This window comes from Varroa destructor, unplaced genomic scaffold (assembly GCF_002443255.2).
Source record: "Varroa destructor unplaced genomic scaffold, Vdes_3.0 BEIS01000003.1, whole genome shotgun sequence".
In the NCBI taxonomy this organism is placed as follows: Eukaryota; Metazoa; Arthropoda; class Arachnida; order Mesostigmata; family Varroidae; genus Varroa; species Varroa destructor.
This window is the reverse complement of record NW_019211456.1, coordinates 23,441,554-23,461,983: the sequence shown is the minus strand read 5'-3', so window position 1 is coordinate 23,461,983 and position 20,430 is coordinate 23,441,554. Positions and strand designations below refer to the sequence as shown.

Below are 20,430 nucleotides of genomic sequence, written 5' to 3'. Positions count from 1 at the left end.
GGTCTACGACATGACCGAATAACGTGCTTGAATCATGCAACGTTTTTGCAAGACTTTCTCTATTGGAAGTTTGGCGATACATTTTGCGCCGTAATGCGTCAACACGCTTTTTGTGCATCCAGTAAACGGGGCAGTTAATCATGCTGCCAGAAGACGTGGAATAATAAAACACGTAGTTTTTTTATCCGTCTAGTGGAAGTTTAGACTATTAGTCTGAGATACATACATTAAATTACTTCAAAGAGTAAACTTATAAATTAGCTTGGACCTGCTTTTTCAAAAATGAGGTTTGTGAGACAACTGTAAAAGTTTATCTAATCTTCTAGATTTTTCTCCTATTTCGGCTTGGTGTCGAGTGAGATTTTACATTGAATCATGTACACATTGTATAATTTTTATTTTTATTCTCTCTTATATGTATAGTCTAGCTAGAAAACTACTGACCATAATTAAAATTTCGTAATTTTATTTATTATATAAAATTTATTCGTTTAAAACGATCATCTTGTGTTCTCTGTACATTTATATTACAGTGTGCGATGATATAAAATAGGCACCTTTGCCTCGTTTTCTCATTGTGTCATCAATGCTATCGCCCAGTCATGCTCGTCTTGATCATCTTTCTTTTCCAGTTTCTTTCTTCTTTGTTAGTCTTCCCATTGAATGTGTGCTCTTGTCATTATTTTATATTAGGAACTGCTCTTGATTCTCGTGTAATCATCAACATTGTCGTCGGTGGCTTTTTTGTGCGACAATTCTTTGCAATCATAATAGTACAAGTTTTGATTTCAACTTAAATTACGCTATGTTGTCGTTCTTTATACGATTAGTTGTCTTTTTGCCTTAAGTTAAACGCCGTAATACTATAAACTAACAATGGTTTGCAAACGGAACTCCGGCTTCACTGTATATAGAAAAAAACCGACCGATCTGCGCTTGATTGATTCGCTCGTATATCGTTTATAATTCGTTCTTATGAATTCTAAACGTATCTTCTGTTTGGTGCAACAAATGGAGAGCCCGCGGTGGCATCACTGTTGCAGCCTGTTGAGTCCCGCTCAAGTCTCTGAATGATGTGTAATTAAAATAAGGGACTCGTTTTTTTGCTGTTTACGTCATTCCTGTCATGAACGTTTTCGAAATTCGTTTCCTGTATTATCATTCCTTTTAGATGTATCCACATTGTGATAACGTTGACGGTGTCATTGAAACTATTTCGGCGGAATGAAGCTAAGCAAAGCTAAATGTGACGATCTGATGGTCTCAAGTTGGTAACGATGGTAAAATGGAGAACATTTTAAGGAAATATTTTGTTTCGTTTCGACGTTTACAATCCGTTGCCTATTAGTTCTGATCGCAAAGTAAAGGGCGGTCAATTTCAAATCTACCTTATTCACTTCACTCAAACTCCCATTCTGTGTTCTCGTTTTATCGATGCTGGTGTCTTTTCTGGACTAGCTCTCGTCACAATTTGTGAAATATACGTTACGGTCGATTGTAGCGTTTTAGCTTAACCGTACCTAGTTTCCGCAGGACAGTGGTGTGGTACCAAGGACTTTGGGATATTACTATACACATTGTTGATGATGATGATAATACCCATACTTTCGTGTATTTACGTACTGTCATCTTTTCGTCAGCGTTATTATCACAAGCAATAAAAATAATGATCATATTAATTAATTATAACTTTATACAGACTTTACATTGTTGTCATTGATCGTGTTTTGTGGGACCTTTTTGTTTCTGTTTTAACATACATTTTTTCATTAAATATACTCAAAATTTAGAGTTCGTCGAGCTGAGTTAATAATTAAATGTGTACGTGCCTGCTAGTATGTCAGCGCTACCCGGATTTCGCAGCTCTTCATGTCGATGAACTAAGATTCTGTCTTAGTTCTTGTACAATACAACTCTCCATTTGTAACGCAATAAATTTGCGATTTTCTGATAATTTCTTGTTTGCCATAAAATTTATCTTGCCGGTAAATATGACAGGCGTACGATAATATTTCATCGGTTTTTGTATATCAACAACAGGACAAGGGAGTTTTGTCCATGGCATCAACACTACGTTACTCTCAGTTTCTCAGCACTAAAAATCAGGTAACGGCCTCGGTATATATATACCGAGACCGTTACTAGATTTATATATATATATATATATATAAAAGCTAGCGAAAAGGGATCGTTTCAGTCTCGCCGAAGAGTAATCTTTCTGGTATTGTGTCCTTTTCATTATTCATTTTAGACCATTTGGTTGCAACACAACATATACACCGATCTACGTACAGATCGATATACCTACATTTTTGGCTTCGTCATTGCTATGCCTAGAAGAGGGGTTTTTAGCTAGTCTTCTCCTCATATTCTAATAACCCCCCATAGTCTTTTATATCATCTTTGCGTAGCAACATATTCCGCTACACGGAAGTCTATCATGTATACAGATACACAAAGACTACACGACACCTTGACCATCTAATACAGTCCGCGAATACGCGTATAGTAATCGACAAGTCTTTATCACACGAGTTGGACTGCGACAGACAGAAGACACTTAATTCTTAATACTTGTACGTCGCTTGCCGCGCACGTTACGTTCAACGGAATAACAGCGTCAAAAAATAGAATGAAAATTATAGATGTTGCTTTTTTTTTGAAATGCTGTCACTTAATGCGGAGCAGATAACCAGATAAGATTTCCGTCATGCTCTGTGTCTTCACCGCCATGTTCGGTTTTCGGCGTTTTTTTTATAAATAGAATTTTTTATTTTGTCAGTACCTGCAATAACTTACAAAGAAAAGTTAAACAAGTAGTTGTCTAGAGTACATCCCTGTTTGTCGTCACCGTCCTCGCATGTTTGACGATGCACGGCACCGTTGATAAGTTCGAAAGTCGCTCAAAGAAATCGAGCTGTCGAATAATTTTTCATCTCTGACAGGCCAATTTCTACGCAACTTTGCCTCTCAGAAAGTGGTTCGTGGTTACTGAAAGTATCTATATATATCTAGTTTCGTGTGAATATATATCTTCAAACCGTTTCAATTTCTATGCTATACAGTTTAACGTACAAATTAATCCTCATCTGTTTTTTTTTCGAACTTTAAGCATTCTTCCACTCGTATGCATTTTCTCTGCCGCTAAGGGACAGCATTACTCCGACATTAAATAGCATCTACGCAAAATAACAGACGATTGAGACATACACATCCATTCTTTATCATCCTTGCTCGTTTTCTCATTGCGGGAGCCCGGTAAAACAGCGTGTATTTCTTTGTTTACGTTTTTTTACTCTAGGCCTTTTGTGCTAGGCCTCGTTTGCCTGTTCATTGTAACACACGAGGCCCCTTTTCAAGTACATTCACACACATTAACTTGCATGAGCTAGATAAATTTAGTTAGCACTCTCTCTTTCTTTCGCTCTCTCGTACTCTCTCACGCTTTCTCGCTTTGGAAACTTTTCACACCAATACGAGCGGCAAATTTTTCGCCGCTTTTCGTTATTAATAATTACGAGACTAGAAAAGCATCATGTAAATGGGTAATACACTCGTCTATCGGCAACTCGACTTTATTAAATGACTTACAAAAGCGACAACTGAGGACAAACTCAAACGTGTGCTATGGTAAGCGTTGCCTATTTTGTCAAAAAAAAAAAAAAGAAAAGGAAAAACAATTTGTAAATTCTAGCCGCTTAATTTTTTGCAAAGATAACTGCGTTTAGGAAACGCCGACAACGACCTACAGCTATCGGCTTGCAGAGTACACTGTTGAGTGAACAAGCAAACGAACCTTCACGCATACGAAATGCTTGTAAAAGGAAAGGAGTTACTGCTAACATACTAGTCATCAAAATGTTTACATTTGAATGGCGTTGTTTTATGAAAAAAGAAGTACACTTAAAACTACGTATGAGTCGAAGCTTGACACTATGGCGACAAGCGAATTCGAAAGAGGGCAATGTTCACTACGTATAAGGAGACTGATTATGAGTGAACGCTATCCGTATCCGACAAAAAGAGGAAATTGTGCTCTAAAGTTATGTCGTGTGGACCTTGTCAGCGGGCGCAGTACCATACTCAGACGAAATGTCGGAAAGAATCGGCGGCTAAGGCTGAAAATTATCGCCAATAACCCGCAAACCGTGGCCAAATGTTTACAGGACACGTGTTTCCATTGTCTTTGTTTAGAGATTAGTCATTAGCTACAACTATAATTGTCACTATCATTAGGTAGTGATTGCTGCTTATGTGTCATGTCCATTTGTTACTTTCTTTTCTATCCGTCCCTGTGTTAGGAGTTCAACTTTCACTTATGAACATACCTCAAATAATGCATATATAAGTATCCTGTATATATGCTTCGTGACCTTTCCAGAAATATCTGCAGGTTTCGTTAGCTAAATAGATGTTTGATCTAGAGGTGTGCAGGTATGGTCTTTGATAAAATCCGTTCTTTTCTTATCCCGAAACATCTCATAGACCCTCGGTTTTACTTCTAGACTTGCGTAATGTTACGAGTGGAGACGTGTAGCCCCATCGGTGTAACAATGGGGGGGTTTCCGTAATACGGAGAATAAATACCACTGTTTAGGTTAGCTGAATGTTGTATACTAGTATTTAGCTGACTGTTCATCGAAGGGTTTATCTGAGGCCGATTTCGAAATGGATCCATTGTGCTATATATGCTGGGGTTGGAAGAATTTATCGACTCGTCGTGGTGTCCAGCTTGTAGAGTAAGCACGGGCGGAGGTTCCTGTCGCTGCTTGGCCTCCTGCACTTTATTATAGTGCTCTAGTAGGACTTCGGCTGGCCAATGGTTTACTGGCGACAAGCCTGCTTGTTGCTGCCCCATTTGGTTTAGGTTCATATTCATGGTCATCGACATGTTCATTTGGTCATTCATAGATATCGAGTGATCCATTGACATTGGCATGTGGTCGAGACCCATACTAGGATTAAGTGGCAAACCCGGAGCCATCGTTGCCATAGGACTAAGACCTTCCTTCAGTACTGGCGAGGGCGTAAGGACAGGAGTTACATTGTCACCATGCAACGGTTCTTTAGGTAGAGTTCCATTGTTTGGTGTGCCTAGACTGCCTCCATTGTTCTTATCATTCACTGGCGCTTTCTTCGCTTTGACAAGCAGGGGATCTTTCCTTCTGCGCGCCACAATTATGATCAGTATGCAAACTCCAAGCATAAGAATGACAAGGGGTATGGCGATGATTAACGCGAGCTGACCTGGCAGTAGGCGTGGCCCTTCACGCTGGCCTGGGAGTATATGATCTGAGTTGAGGTCAAAATTGCCCGAAGTCGTTCCACCTGGCGCCCCGGAATTTCCTTGACCGGAACCAGAAGTGCTGATTCCCCAAATAGATGAGATGGTTGTTGTAATCGGTGGCATTACTGAGACGGTGACAATATTTGATACGGCCGATAGTGCTCCATACGTGTTGTTGACCTTTAAAGTGAAGTATTGAGGTAGAGGTGAGCCGCTAGCGACTTTAACGAAAACCTGTTCTCGACTGCCGGCTTCCTTCGGTACGGGGGGATTGCCGTCCATTTCCCAATGGCTGATAACCTGGCCCCGCTCATCGAACTGCGAGACAGCCTCGTCACGATTGTCGAATCTTTTAAGAATGTAAGAGGCGGCTCTGCCGTGATCTTTCACGTTGCCCGTTGCGGTCCAACCGAGGGAAACCCCTTGTGGATTGGACTGCAAGTACACGACATGGAGATCCGTAACTCGCCCCGGTACAGCCCAGGCTGTACGGATCTCACCGTCACGCTGTTCGCGGAGCACGCGGGTTATAAATATTGAACCAAAGTGTACTCGCCGGGCGAATGGCCTAGTTGTATTCAGAGCAGTGCGTACAACGAGGCTGCCGCAGCATGCCGTGTGCGGAACAGTGTCGTCTGCAAGATAAATAACATATATTATCCCCTATGTTTGCTAGTAGTTCCACTTAATAGCTTCATAAAAATGAGCGCGTAAAAATACTTCACAGCATGCTCAGTAGACTACTTGTTGCCGTGTGAAGCTGCGCGCTATTATCATGCGTAGCGTGACAAAAATCTTCACTTTAGGTAGTATTATTCACCGCTTATTGAAGTTACATACTTCATTTACAATGCTTGAGAAAAATATAGACTAATACACACATTCATCGACATAATGCATCCTATATTCTTTCGGACAATATTATAGCCTATTTTTTCAAGCGCCCACTAGCTGATACGTATGATAAAAGCACACAGCAAATGTATTATTAAAATAATAATGTGAACAAATAATTTAAGCCGAACTTGATCAGCACAGAGGGCAGTTATTATTTAAATATTATATGAATTACATCTAAATATGATCATCTCACCAGGCACAGTGGCTCCTCGAAGAACCGCTGCGTTTCCTTCACTCTTAGCTTCCACAACGAGACGATGCCTGCCAAGATTTTTGATCCCCTCGACGTATCGTGAGTACACGCCGTCATCTTTGGTTACGTCAGGATCTCCTGCGCCGTTGTCTCTTAGGTCGATACACAGCTGCGTCTCGCTTTGGTCTGACACAGGGGTAATTTTGGCGATCACCTTTGCGTCAACCACTGGGCGACTTCCCTTGCTCACCTTAGCGTAGACGATGAGGCCTCTTTCCTGAAGGCTCACCTTCAGATTGAGGTTAAGGGAAACGCAACACACGCATAGGGAAAACAGACACCGATCAGAAAAAAGGGTACCAATGTTAGACATGGAATGAAACTGTTGACGAGTTAAATACAACAACAATAATAAATGAGGGAATTTTATTCGTTAAGGCTAGTGACTGGACCGGATTATCAGGTGCCGATTTGTTGATTTGTCTGGTAAGGCACGTCAAACTGTATTTCGTTGATAATACTATTACTTGATCGGAACAGGGGATGCAGCGGATACATTCCCTGGAGGTGGAAAGGTACAATATTTTCGTGTGTTGATTGAATCTCGGTGATTTATTTACATTGTGGCTGGGTTGAGAGATCCAAACGTCGACTGTGATGGGTTCATCGTCACCTTCTGACGGTTTAGCTGCTGCCGACACGACGATTGGCTGTTTGGTATCCTTGCGCGCTTTGGCTTCGAGTCGCCAACGGCCGACAGCAGGTTCAGGAATCCTGAATTCGTAATACCAGAACTGGGAATTTGTTGACACATATTTATAGTCCTTCGGGCTATAGACTTTTTTGCCACTCGAATGGCCGTCGGGAGCAAAAAGCGAAATGTCTTTAGGTAATACGGTCCAGGTTCTGTCTGAGCCATAATCGTGGCCAAGCAGTCGGATGCGAAGCTCCGAGCTCAGAGTAGGGTCGATGTCGAATTCAAACACCATGTCGTGCTGTTCCTTACCGTAGAACTCTTTTTGCTCAATCTGATTGTAACTGTCGGATTGGGGCGATGATGTATCATCAAATGTGAAACTGTACAGTGCGTCATAGAGTTGCTGGAGCGCTGTTACTGTAACCGCATTGTCGATCGGAGTATCGTCAATAGCCACTGTACGCCCGCCTGTTTGCGCTACGAACGTATCCAGAGTGTTGTCCGTTTTTAACGAGGGGCGACCAACTGGAAGGTGGTTGTTTCCTATAACGTTTCCGACGTGTGCAGCGTCGGTATACATGACAGACGCAGATGCTGTCGATGTCGGAAAAGTGACATGGCCTCGCGATGGAAAGATGATCGAGTCTACACGAATGCTCTGTAGCTTGTAGTTGTGATGTATGAGCTCATCGAAGTTCTGGCTTAAATGTCCGTCGCCGATAACGAGAACACGTTTGGTAAAACCTTCTAAAGGAAGACGCTCCATAATCTCCGATGTGTCGTTAAGTGCTTCCAATGCAGCGCGCAGTCCGTCTTCTAGCGTTGAGTTGGCGTGACTACCGCTTTCTATATCAGCGTTAAGTAGCAGTGCATCCACAGCATTTCTTACACTATCGTCGCTGGCGGAAGCACGCCGTAAGGCAATTTCGCTAGTTACCGCGCCGTACGTCACTAAGGCAATCTGCATCTCACTTGGAGCTTCGCTACGGAGGAACTGATTTAGCGCACGCAAGATATAATTACGATGATTCTGTAAAGGAAATTATGGAAAATAGAAAGTACGGTAAGGATTAGCATAGTACAATAAAACAATCTGCACATTCCTGCAGTGCTGAGAATTAAGAGACCTATCAAGACTAACACTTGAGGAAGTGAAACCTGAAAAATCCGAGTGAGGTGGCAATTGACAAGGTAGCCATCGTTTAGGCTTGATTTTCTAGGCAGCTGTTATCGTATTTGTACAATAAGGAGTCGCGGCTATTAAATTTGCATACTTGCAAATACATCGTCAAATATCTACCACTGTTCTTGATAATAGGAGAAACAGGGTAGGGTTTTGTAGCGCCATCTTCATCGAATCTCTACATTCATTTCGAACTTTAGCTGTGCTCGTACTTACATGCTGCATTGTAGTTTCACTAATCTGAATCACAAATGCCACCACTTGGGCTCGTTCCTGAAGAAAAATGAAGGTTGTACGTCCCAGATGGTTATATCCACTGCAATCGCAAAGATCAAAAACAGCAACATATTCGGACTATTGAGCTATTTCGTTCCTCCTTCTTTATTCTGTTTTCTGCGTAATTATCTTTATTTGATACTAACTAATATTCGCGAATCCCTTTGATCCAACGCGTAATCTTGGACATGTCGTTGAATGCTTCCAATGCGATAAAGGTCACCTTTCATAATTACAAATACTAAAAATGACTGTACAAATTTTTCTTCAATTCAGTTCTGCTAGGATCTTTATCGTAATTTAGACCCGAATTAGAAGATTAGAGGGGGCCATCATTAAAACAATAATATTATGAGTTTATACTCTACTCACTCGCGAGCTTTTCCGTAGAAATCAGGATGCCGTTCGATCACTTCCGTCGTTGACTTCTCATCGCACATCACGTTATGCTTGGTGGGTAAGGTACGGTCGTGTGCGCGATTAGGACCCCCGCAGAAGTGAGTAGCCGATGGCAGGCCGCTCATCAAGGAAGCTTCGACAGCTTCATGTCCTGCGGAGTAGACCGGTATACAATCTTGATCCAGCGGAAAGCCATTCATCAGGTTAATTGTCGCATTACACGCCACGCCATTACCATTCCTGTAACAAATATAAAGTGTTATTCTCTAAACAGTCATTATTATCTCAAGCGTTTATAGCAATACATACAATAGCTCACTATGGTTAAACAATGACTAAGTATGTCCTCCGGCAACGTCCCCCCCCCCATCAGGACACCCCTTAACGACTGGCTGGCGCCCTTCAGTATCTCTGCCCCGCCCTATTTCGCCTCTATTGCAACACATAGAAGAAGGTTCCCCATGTCCTACAGAGTCCATCACTTACAGACCGCAATCAGCACGGAGCAGCCGTAAGTATTCTAGCAGACAGAGTTCCGTGAAACTGCAAAGACAGAAAGCCAAGGCGGCCAGAACAGGACAACATCTGCTTGAAGAACTGTCAGTGTGTCCGTGCTTGTCTAATTATCTGATCGTGCCAATGTCTGAATATGTAAACAATAATAGTGAGCAACGCGTACAGTTAGACGCAACTGTAGACGCGACTCGACGTAAGCGTAATAATAACTAGCTAATAATAAGGGCTCAGCGGTCGCTGCGCGCCAAACGTCGCGATAATGGCTATGACTAGATAGAAGCTGCATTCCCATAGCAATACTAGTAGAAGCTGCGTTGGGAGTAGATATCGTGATGACTGCATTACCGTCAGCCGCAACAACGGCAACAAGTGTTTTTGCTCTTTCTTCTGTTACTACTGCGGCAAAGTGGAATGATTCCCCCTTTTCCATCCTTGAATTCCCTACAACGTCTTCTCTCTCCCTTCGTACCCTATTCTTGTTTTGCCTACGTTTTTTTGCCATTTTGCGGGTCGAAGCCAAACAGCCCCGAAAGCAGCGCAGACAGCAAAATGCTTAGAGACCTAGAAAAAGAATCCTTCGGCAGAGAGAGAGAGAGAGCGGGCGTAGTGCAAGGAACGCAAATGACAAGAGCGAGCACAGCAGACAAACTGAAAACTTCGGAGGATTTGGCGCAGTCAGAAGAAAGCATTTGTACTGCTGACCCAGTCTCTCCTATTTCCATCCTTTTCCGTACAAACGTTCGCGCGAACGTTTGAGTCAAGCAAATAGCGACAGAATCGCCGTAAGAGCTTAAGCCGTCGTCGTCGTCGGCTGCCGTAACAGAATACGAGCACTTTGTGCCTTCTTGGGGAAATACCGTCTTTGTACCCTTACTCCCTTTTGGTTACCTCGTCGCATCAGCCCCGTTCCTGCTTCATCAGTTGAGTGCGCTGTGCCCAAAACTGTGTCCTCGTTGCGTCGCCTTTCTCCGGTGTGGAATCTCCCGAGTATCCGGCAAAGTGCGAATGCCCGATATCTGACACTCGACTTGAACAAAGCCACTACGCTCTAGGATTACTGCCACCGACCGCTACTGCTGCGGCTGTTGCCACTCTGCCGATCGCGTAGGGTTGTCCGCAGCAGGAAGCATTGAGAAAATACGAAAAGGGTTCGATTTGACCTCAAGCCGACAAATCAGCCCAGAGAAAGCATGAAGTAGGGCGGTTTAAATTTGGATTGCTGTTCGACGAAAAGCGGCCTTCAGATAGAGCAGGCGGTATTGGCTTGAGATTGGAAAGACCATTACAAGGACGTCTTTTGTTCCCTTCCTGCGCCATTTGCTTTGATTTCTAAGTCTTTTCAGCCTTGCTGTAAGTCTTTCACTCGTTCTTCAGATTCCCATCTCATCCGACTCCCTAACATACTGCCTGCTCATATAGTCGTTCAAAATCTATACTTCAACTTTTACTGCTTCCTTCGAAAACGTTCTAAAGAAGTTAGGCGTACTGATGCTACTTAAGCCATTAGCATTAGCGCAGGTAGGAGCCTTATGTAAATAATTACAAATTAATATATTGACAAACGACTGTATCACGTCGATCATAGTTACGATGATGCTACTCCTCACTAATCTCTATTGCATTATACAGACTGACAGCTGACTGTTACATACAACCCTATAGGGTAGGTCGACAAGCCAGTATACATACACTCACTTAATCACGAACTAGCTAGCAAAGGTCAAGCCTCCAAGAATATCTAATACGAACAATATACACGTTTCCCAATGGCTAACTAACTCCTTGCATCCCATAATATTCTTAACGCTACCTCAGACTGCTAGAGACTGTGCGTTACTACATACCATAACGGTAAGAAGCGTTGTTTATTTATGAGTGCGAGTTAGAGAAATGAAAGCGTTCCCTTACGTAAACCATTAAAACCGAAATATTCTCACGCCCATATATAGATACAACGACGACAAAGGCAACACCAACAATAGCAACAACAATAAAAACAGAAGCAGCATTACCGGTAGCATTGGCAATCTGTTTATCCAACAAAAAGACTTCTTTTTTATGCGCTGCCTGATAACTCAAAATGTTCAGAAGCATTGGGCGGTCGGTCGAGATTATCAGGCTTTCTTTACTCGCTACCAATGGCAGCAAACAGCAAAGAACCAACTGCCCAGCCCCGCAAGTATTTTCGAGGCAACATATCAAAGAAGAAGACCCCGATGCTTGTATTCACGTACCTATATATAATAAATCTGGCCTGATTCTAAGCATAAACAACAATGGAACAAATCATTCTCTTATAGAGTGCAAAGGTCGAATGCTTCTACCGTGCTTGTTGTGCGTGTGCCGTACGCCAACTTCAGACCAACAATTCCAATTTTGATAGACATATATATAATATACAGTTGCAGACTCAGATATATCCTGAGGTCACAACGGAACGACTGCCTTTTCAGATCTCTAATGACCGTTCTATTTTAATGAAGTTACCGTCATCATTAGGAGCAACGTCGTCGTTGGGTGAGGCAAGTCGAATGCCGACCACATCAGTGACGTCCGATTTAAGTTCTCAATTAAAATGTACGTATCTTTAAAGCCCAGTAAATTCAGTTAGCTGCGAAGAACGTCTGAATAACATAAATATCTTTACATTTTCAGCCCGTAATCGATTAAGACCTACGTTCCTTACTACCTCATAATGTAAATAAATATATTTTCAGCATTCCGGCTTTGTTTGTCGAGACATATCGACTGGCGTGAAGAAAAATCGTTAAAAAGCGATACTTTGCATATAAACAATGTCTTCAATATTTTTTTCGTGTTTAAAAATTCAAACACGAAAAGCGACTTAAAAAAAAAACAGAAAGTGTTTTAAAAAATGTTTTCGAAATATTCACGATATTAACCACCTCTTTTCTAATCGACATATGGTAAACATTCAAGGATAATTCCCTACCATTTTTGGGTAAAACTCACATGGGTAAAACAAATGTTACATTGAAATATTCGCCATTTCCTCGCCGAAATATGCATTTCAGATATAGAAACTTGGAAAAAATCAGTCCGACCATTCTAAGATGCTGATTTGGGTCAGACAGATGAACGGACAAGCAGATGGTGCGGACCTTCAGTTGTTTACTTAGGCGCCAATCGCGGACGCACTTGTTTCGCCATTATGCTCATTACATTTTACCTGTATAGAGGTAAAAATATGATTTATATCAATAATGGAAGTAAGGTCGAATAGTGGCCATGTATTTTCTAATAGTCGCAACCTTTATCACATAAGCATACCTATTCACAGAAGAAAACCTGCACAGAAATATACTTCTGTGCATCTGATGATACAACAGGGCGAACGACGCGGGTGGCCGCCTTCATGCTTCTGCCACTCGAACGTGAAGCCTGCACCAACCAATACTGCGCTCTATAGAAAAGCAAAGTTTATAGCTAAAGAGCGATATATTATTTGCAGGATTAGTTCCGTTTTGGGCGCAGAGTAAAACGTCAGCGACCTGTCTGTCGAAGGCAAACTGTGCGGGCAAAATTTACCGCGATCTAAAAACACACAAAAGTATTTTCTTTGGAAGTGGCTCACACTCAGATCGGAGAGAAGTAGCGCTATGAAAAGCCGAGAGCGAACTAAAAAGTGATGGAACTTAGTTGAAATATAAAGGACCGAATAAACACTGCCTGGACAAAGAGCCAACCTGGCTGCAGTAGTCATCGGTTTGCGTCTATCAGCGATAAGCAAATTGTAAAATAAAACGTGGTACTTAACGGTCTAATAGTGCATAGGCCAACTTGCCCGTAATACAACCGTCTCGCTTAATAAGTCCTTAATAGATTATTATAGGGTTGGACTTACTAAGCGCGATAAATGAAGTTTCTACTCGCCTAAATTTCGCATAGAAGATAGAAAGAAGACCCTTGTCAACTCAGACTGCCGAAGAGGAATTTATATGGAAGCTAGTTTAACAAACGAATCTAGATACCGCAGCATGTAATTGTATAGCAATCGACGGATCTTATACGTGTGAGCTACTGTCTTTCGTCAAGCGTTATTTTCCTTTTAACACTAGTAAAGTCATTAGCTAGAGCCAAAACGTTGACCCAGTTACGACGGCCCGTTCTAGTCAGCGTTGATATCTTCAATAACGAACAGCACACAGCTAGATAATCCAGTCTGGCGTCGCCCGCGCTAAAGTTATCCAGTCGTTAAACCGCATCGTAAACATTGTACCAGGAATCAAAATAGAAAGTCCTATCTATCTATTATATGTTGCAGTGTACTTTGAGATTTTTCATAATGAACTCCTAGATAGTGAATGCACAAGTATATTTCTGGATTCAAGTCTCGAAATTTACCTGAGTCTGGCCTTTATGGACGGCATCGATAAGGCTCAAGCTAGCGTTTGTATATCTATGACAAAAGTAATTTTAACGCCTGTAAAAACAGCTTCTACTTAAATAAAAGCTGGTCTCTTTCGAAAAGCCGCCTACACGATTACTCAGCGGAGCGTCTCGATCGCAACTACGAATGATCGGGGATTCGCACGCGCTCTCGAAACAGTAATGGCAACAAAACAATCGTCAACAAGATATCTTAAGCGCTCGATGATGGCCTTACAAACTCGGGCAAACTTAATTTAGACTACCGCGCACCTTAATTATTGATGCGTGAGGCCATGTCCTCTATCCGTGCCCATTTTTTTGAACACGAATCCAATTGAAAGGATTTCTGCCTTTTCTCGCAGTTCATCTCGATGCTGCTGCTGGGTGCACAATGAAGCATCGTAAATTATCAAGTATGTTTATTAATGGGCTCCGCAACTGGCCCCACTCCTACTGCAGTTAGCACTGCATCCTGCCTGGACTCGTATGCGGTACGTTGTGAGCACAAACTGGCTGATAGTCTGTCTAGTATTGCCAAGTTCATTCGCTTAAAACGGCAACGCATCGCTGAGAACGAATATGTTCCCAGGTTTTTTTTTCATTTTTGTGTTTGACTTTGTTCCTTACAACCACGAGACTGAGCGTTTGCCGCTTCCGCTGTTCCTACAGCGTGCGTATTGTGTCTGAATGCGTCTTTAGCGGTGGTCATAGTTGATGATTTCTCCGGCGCCGCTGAAAACCACAGAAACGACGGAGATCCCAAATGAGCAACGTCCATTCTCCCGTTCGTTTCAACGCTTTCGTGCTAGTTCACTGATGGGGGAAAGTGCCGCTGGCGGGTAAGAATTTTCAACGAAACGCGTTTCCTCTCAGCACTAGCTTACATCGTCAGGATCAAGAGGCGAACGAGACTATCAACGACTATTTGAGAGCTTGGCCTAATTCAAATAGACTCGAAGCAAAAAAGGCTCTTTTAGACAGTTTGAAAAGAGTTTCACGTTTTCTACAACTGTACTCCAGCTCCGGCCAGCGCTTAACGCATGAGCGTGGCAGACAGAGAATTTCGCTTCTTTCCGCGACGCCGCTACAGGGAAGGTGCTGGGATGTCTTCAAACAGAGACAAATGCAGAAAGTTAGAGATGAAATCCGTCTCCTTCTGCTGAAGTATAGATAGGGGAACAAGCCGAGCCCATATCGAAAGCTAGCGGTGGGTTTGCGAGCTGGTGGGTTACGAGATCAGCCTGCGCACATCTGATGGGCAGATGCGTGAGCAGCAATGTGCCCCCGACTTATTCTTTCAATGACAGAACCATTACGACAAGAAGTAAGCTTGAGTGCGTTCTACGTATCCTTAGATCTTTGCATAGCGAACGGCATTCAGTACAAATCCGGACCTTTACAAACTTGTGCCTGAAATCCGCATCTGCCATGTTGAACTCTGGTAGCAGAGCATTAGCGACCGAGAAAAGAAGGAAACACGTTTGCACTGCGCACCCAGCCACATCAAAGAGAATAGTCGGATCGATCCGAAAGTAGTTAATTCACATCGTACATTCGGTGTCAATAGCAAACTTTATTGCTGATAATATTAGCTGCCATGTCGCTTTTGATCTCGACAACCTACCGGTACACAAACGAATCTTTTATTGCATGAACAAATGTCCCTGAAGACTAAAGAACTAACTAAATATTAAACATGACAGTATCTCGGCCGATCGTCAAAAGTATACTACTTCTTCTTTGTGTTACATTTTCGAGAAGCTATTTCTGAATCTCACCACCATATTACCCCAGCGTATTATTTCCAATACATCGAAGAATAGGTATGTAACACCCGTCTACCAGAATGCTGCAGGATTAAAACAAGAAAGAGGTCCGATATATTAGGTTCTCTGGCATAATTCTAGACTGCTCATTTATGAATTTACCTATTCATCCTAAATACGATACGTAGGTGATCCTAAAATCTGGTGATGCTTGATCTCCAACAGTAGACGTTATTTCTACTATGTGTTGGTAATTAGTTACGGATCAATCGTCGCCTGTCCCTACCAACTGCGGCCGACAGTTGCTGACCAATTTCTATCGCAGGTTCTTGAAGGTCTCCAGGAGAATGGGTGGGGTTACATAGTACGTAAGCTGTCTGCAAAGATTGGCTTGCCAGGACACGCCACTCAATCGCAGCCGTCGAAGCGGTTAGGGAAATTAATGTAGTATAGTTAGCGCACCCCTGTCAGCCCCACCATCGAAGTAACCACTTTTACAGCAAAGACAGAATTACAGAGAGATCATCATAACAATTGACTATGACAACCCTACCGTGCAATGACAATGATTAATATCGTCTCCACCTTGTTCTCACAAGAGAAATCGCTTGCCAAGACCACGCCTTTTTGACAGGTACAGGTAGTTCGATCCTGAGAATGTCAGACAAGGTCAGGTCTATTGATCAGACAATATCAGTACTTGTGTGGTGCATCTATTTGCGCATAGGTATCGCCAAATATACGTATCGAATGTATGCACTCACCATTCGCTGTCCTAGGTGACGACAGATATCTAACTATACTGCACGCATCTATGTTTTTTTTAATTTTATCTTTATCCTTGAATTGTATGATGGCATGAACATGTCACTATGTGATTATGCACAAAATCGCCGGACACAATCTACGTCGACCAAATATAAAATGCAGAGGTCACTATAATACAGCGGGAATCAATTAAATATATTACCGATTTCGTTGAGCAGACGACGCAAATTAGCGTTCGCCATAGATGAAGTTGACGGGTCCAATTATCCATGGTCACAAACGTCGTTATTAATGGCCAATGCTGTTACCACGGCCGTCACCAGAGCCGTCACAACGAGCACATCTGGTGGAACTCGCCAGGGTACTGCAGTTCGATGTTAACGCCATTGTGATGTTATTGGTATCACCAGCCGGCATAACGAGCGGTGGTCGTCTGCGAACCATTCCAGTGCTCGAAAGTTTTACCGCGTGCGCCGGCAACGCCAACAAGACTCTCACAGGCACGAAAGAGTTTCAGCAAATAACTTACGAGAGTAATGATGGCAATATGTCATCTCGCTATCATCTTGGTTAGAGACAGATTGTTTATAATTGCTTAACACTATGAAACGGGAAGCGATGGCAGTGACTTTGTTACTAAAAATAGTGATCCGCTCAAGTGATCGGTAAACCGGCTGATTGAGCCCAGACTCATCGAACAAGGATCACTATTCATTACCATAGGGAAACGGATCACCTCTCATATACCAGAAAGCTACTGTTACGCCTTTTCTTGTCAACCCTAACCTGGCCGCGTTCAAGGCTAGAAACTAGTAGAAGTAAAAAAGAGGAACTTGCGCCAGTGGTGGGCAGTGGGCGAATAATGTTAAACCCAAAGTAAACGTATCCTTTACAAGCCATGAAGAGCAAATGAAAATCAAAAAAAAAACAATAAGATGTCGGGGATTTCCACAGCTACATCAGTCTACAGCCATGAAGTCACAGAGAGCAATACGTTTTTGGTCGAGCTGGTGCAGTATGAAAAAAAATCTGGCTGACTGCTAGATTCAACACGTATTGAATCAACGAAGCGACACGACGAAGCACGTATTATGTTAGAAATTGAATAATGATTAAGTCTGCTGAGTGAACCCGTCACGTGTCGCACATACCGAACCAACGGTTATATTTAGCGTATACAGAAAAAATACATTTAAAACGTTTACGGCGCCTTTAGTCACTACCTAAAGCAATATCAAATCAAATTGTAGAGTAGTGTCTCTCTGCAAGGCACTTGCTGATTCCGATTTACGATAGACAGGGCTAAAGATCATCCTTTGTTAGGAGCTCATATCGTCCGCGTTGCTTAGTCCCACAGCCAGTGTGTCTCCAAATAGATACACGGACTGTATTAGGGCTCCCGTCAATAGTTTATACATCTAGACACTTATGCTATTATCGAACAGGTCGTACTGGCAATCATGATCTTACGAGTATACGACATGATATAATACGTAGGTTCTAAACGCCTACGGTAGTCGCGCATCAAGATGGCACCGGTACCGGTCTGTATCGTTTCTTGCAATAATCACTCTGCACGAAGGGGGTGTGTATGTGTACGTGCACAGCCGCGATGGCTATCGATGCTTTCGTATGTCACTGTTAAGCAACGCCGCTGGTCCGGACATCTGCAGTACCCCAACTATGGCTATAATACCCATTTAGTCTGGCCGCATGCCAGTTTACCTGTGCCAGCTGGCCAGATTCCGAAACCTGTTTGTTATTGTCACTATCATTGTAATAAAAATTCCGCAGGCTATAACACCAGCACATAAAATATGGTCTTTCTTTTAGAAGTATAGATGGATTTGTTAATTAAATGCTAAAGGATATACATGGATCGACAGCGGAAAAGCTTTACGCGCACCATCCTAAAAACTACGCTGCCTGGCCTTGATTAATGTAGCGCTGAACAGCTATACCAGGCATGAAACTCGGAAACGATTTTAGTTAAATTTATAAGCGGGAGCTGAGGGCACGATATTTTGTAAGTAAAAAAAGGATAAAACAGCAAAGCCTGTTATCGGCGTCGATAGGAATACGAACACAGCATGCTCCTTTAACATGAAAGGGGCTAATCGGATACTAGGGCGGTGATCTTGTTTGTCCAAACGATGGCTAATACGCCAAAATCAAACAGATTGTTACCAATAATCGCCATTTTGGGTAGCCAGATTGAAGGTTCATTTTCTGTATCATTTTACTACACTGTTTAAGTCACTAGGTTTACCATTTCGAATAGACCGCTCAGAAATTGATGTTCGAAGTCAACATTTCTATATCTATTGGCTTCGACAAGGCTGTACACGCTGAAACAATAATAAATAAACAATATACTTGTGATAAAAAGGCATTCATGCACACTAACACGATGTCGATCCAAGCGTAATTAAGGAACCGCACAACATATCGTAATATGGTGTATCGACTTTTACCGGGAATATCCCCAAAAACAAAGTTACGCGAAAGACGGCTTTAGGTGGTGCAATCTATGGCGCAATTTAGAAACTTCAACTGTCTATCGAATATAACTTCGAAACATTTGCAGACAACTATTTCGGACAGGCGCATTCCTAGTACATGATGGAGTATTCACTATTCCGAATTTCCGTGTATACGATAAAATCATCAACGTTAGCTGCCAAGATGTTCGTCCAAGTCCAGCACGAACATGGTCCAAACGTGTATTTCGATGAACACCACACGAATAGATGGCCTAGCTAGGTAAATAGCTAGCGACTTTAGCCACGAAGGCCTGATCTGCGACTGTACCTGCGTTAAGCGACCACCCTAAAACATATCCCAAGAGATGATATTTTCTTGTGAATAATTCTCTGAGCAACACTGCTGACCTTTGGCGAAGAGAGTACTCAGGAAAACGAAACGCAATTTGGCGGCGGAGACACAAACTCATATCGATAATAGTACACTCTTAGAATGTTAGCGGATTGTCGTCTTCGGAACCTATACTATTGCTACTCAAGCAATTTGTCTGACGCTAAGAATTAGCGGTCGGCATCATCAATTATCTTTGCCATCATCAGGCATAGTATGTGCCTGTAGCGTTTGGTTAATGAACACGACTGCTGTCACAACAGGTTTTTGAACATTTTTAAAATTATTATCGAAAATAGCAATTGAAGGTACCGCGTGAGAATAAGCGATTTTCATACCTCCATTAAAGAAATCCGCGGAATTCTACCTGAAGCAAAGCTGCCATTGCGCTTAATCCCAGGAGTCTTGCAGCGAACGTTTCGACAGGAACCTTCATGTCATCAAGGCAGTCATTAGCCTATATAAGTGTTATAAGCCCGCTTGCCTGGCTAGATGTGCCCACACGCTTCCAAAATCATCTGATAGTGCTTGTATCAATGCTGTCAATAGGCGTATGCCATTGTTACTGTAGCTGGCAAGCAGGAGAGTTAACTTCTCACATACATTCGTGTATATATACATACATACATACATACATATATATATAAAGAAAGAACGCGTCGCGAATTTTCCCATACGTAGTTAGTTAATGCAACTGTTATAATGACATAATAATCGCGGCGTAAAACGTTTTACGCAGTGTAACGCTTTTTTTTGACCATTAACTTTTGCGATAACTTGACTGTTGTCCAAACTGCAGTTCCGTGCGCAAAGCAAAAGTTTGTACTGTTTTGTTAGAAAGCTGCAACTCGTGGGAGCGACATTACTTTGTATGTAAACCAAAAATGATACGAACCTGAACTGCGGTTTAACCGGACCGTTAGCGCATACATTCAGCTCAATTTCGTTGGGGTCCTGACTGCCAGGCTTTGGGAGATATAAGGGATAAACCGGATCGCGCGGGAAGCCATGCTCTTTAAATACTCCATAACGATACACGGCCCACTCGCGCAGAAGCACGTGATCTGAAAGAAGTGGAATCGGATGATTTTTGTCTGTTTTGTATTACGCAATTCGGCCGGCCAGGCGTCAATAAACGCCTGTTTCGAAGGTGAACTCCAGTCTAGCTACGGCTAAGTT

General features: G+C 42.5%; 1 protein-coding gene across 1 annotated transcript in view; it reads right to left on the bottom strand.

The window, feature by feature from the left end:
* Window positions 1–463: 463 nt before the first annotated feature.
* Window positions 464–20,430, bottom strand: part of LOC111247594 (calcium-activated chloride channel regulator 1-like) — a 96,285-nt gene continuing 76,318 nt past the window's right edge. Inside the window, exons 3-8 of the mRNA XM_022798701.2 lie at window positions 20,147–20,315; window positions 8,909–9,175; window positions 8,477–8,576; window positions 7,001–8,107; window positions 6,381–6,669; window positions 464–5,922 (exon numbers count right to left, since the gene is read on the bottom strand). Of these exons, the coding sequence (XP_022654436.1) occupies window positions 4,502–5,922; window positions 6,381–6,669; window positions 7,001–8,107; window positions 8,477–8,576; window positions 8,909–9,175; window positions 20,147–20,315 (3,353 nt within the window). The 3' untranslated portion in view covers window positions 464–4,501. The remainder of the gene's footprint in view (window positions 5,923–6,380; window positions 6,670–7,000; window positions 8,108–8,476; window positions 8,577–8,908; window positions 9,176–20,146; window positions 20,316–20,430) is intronic.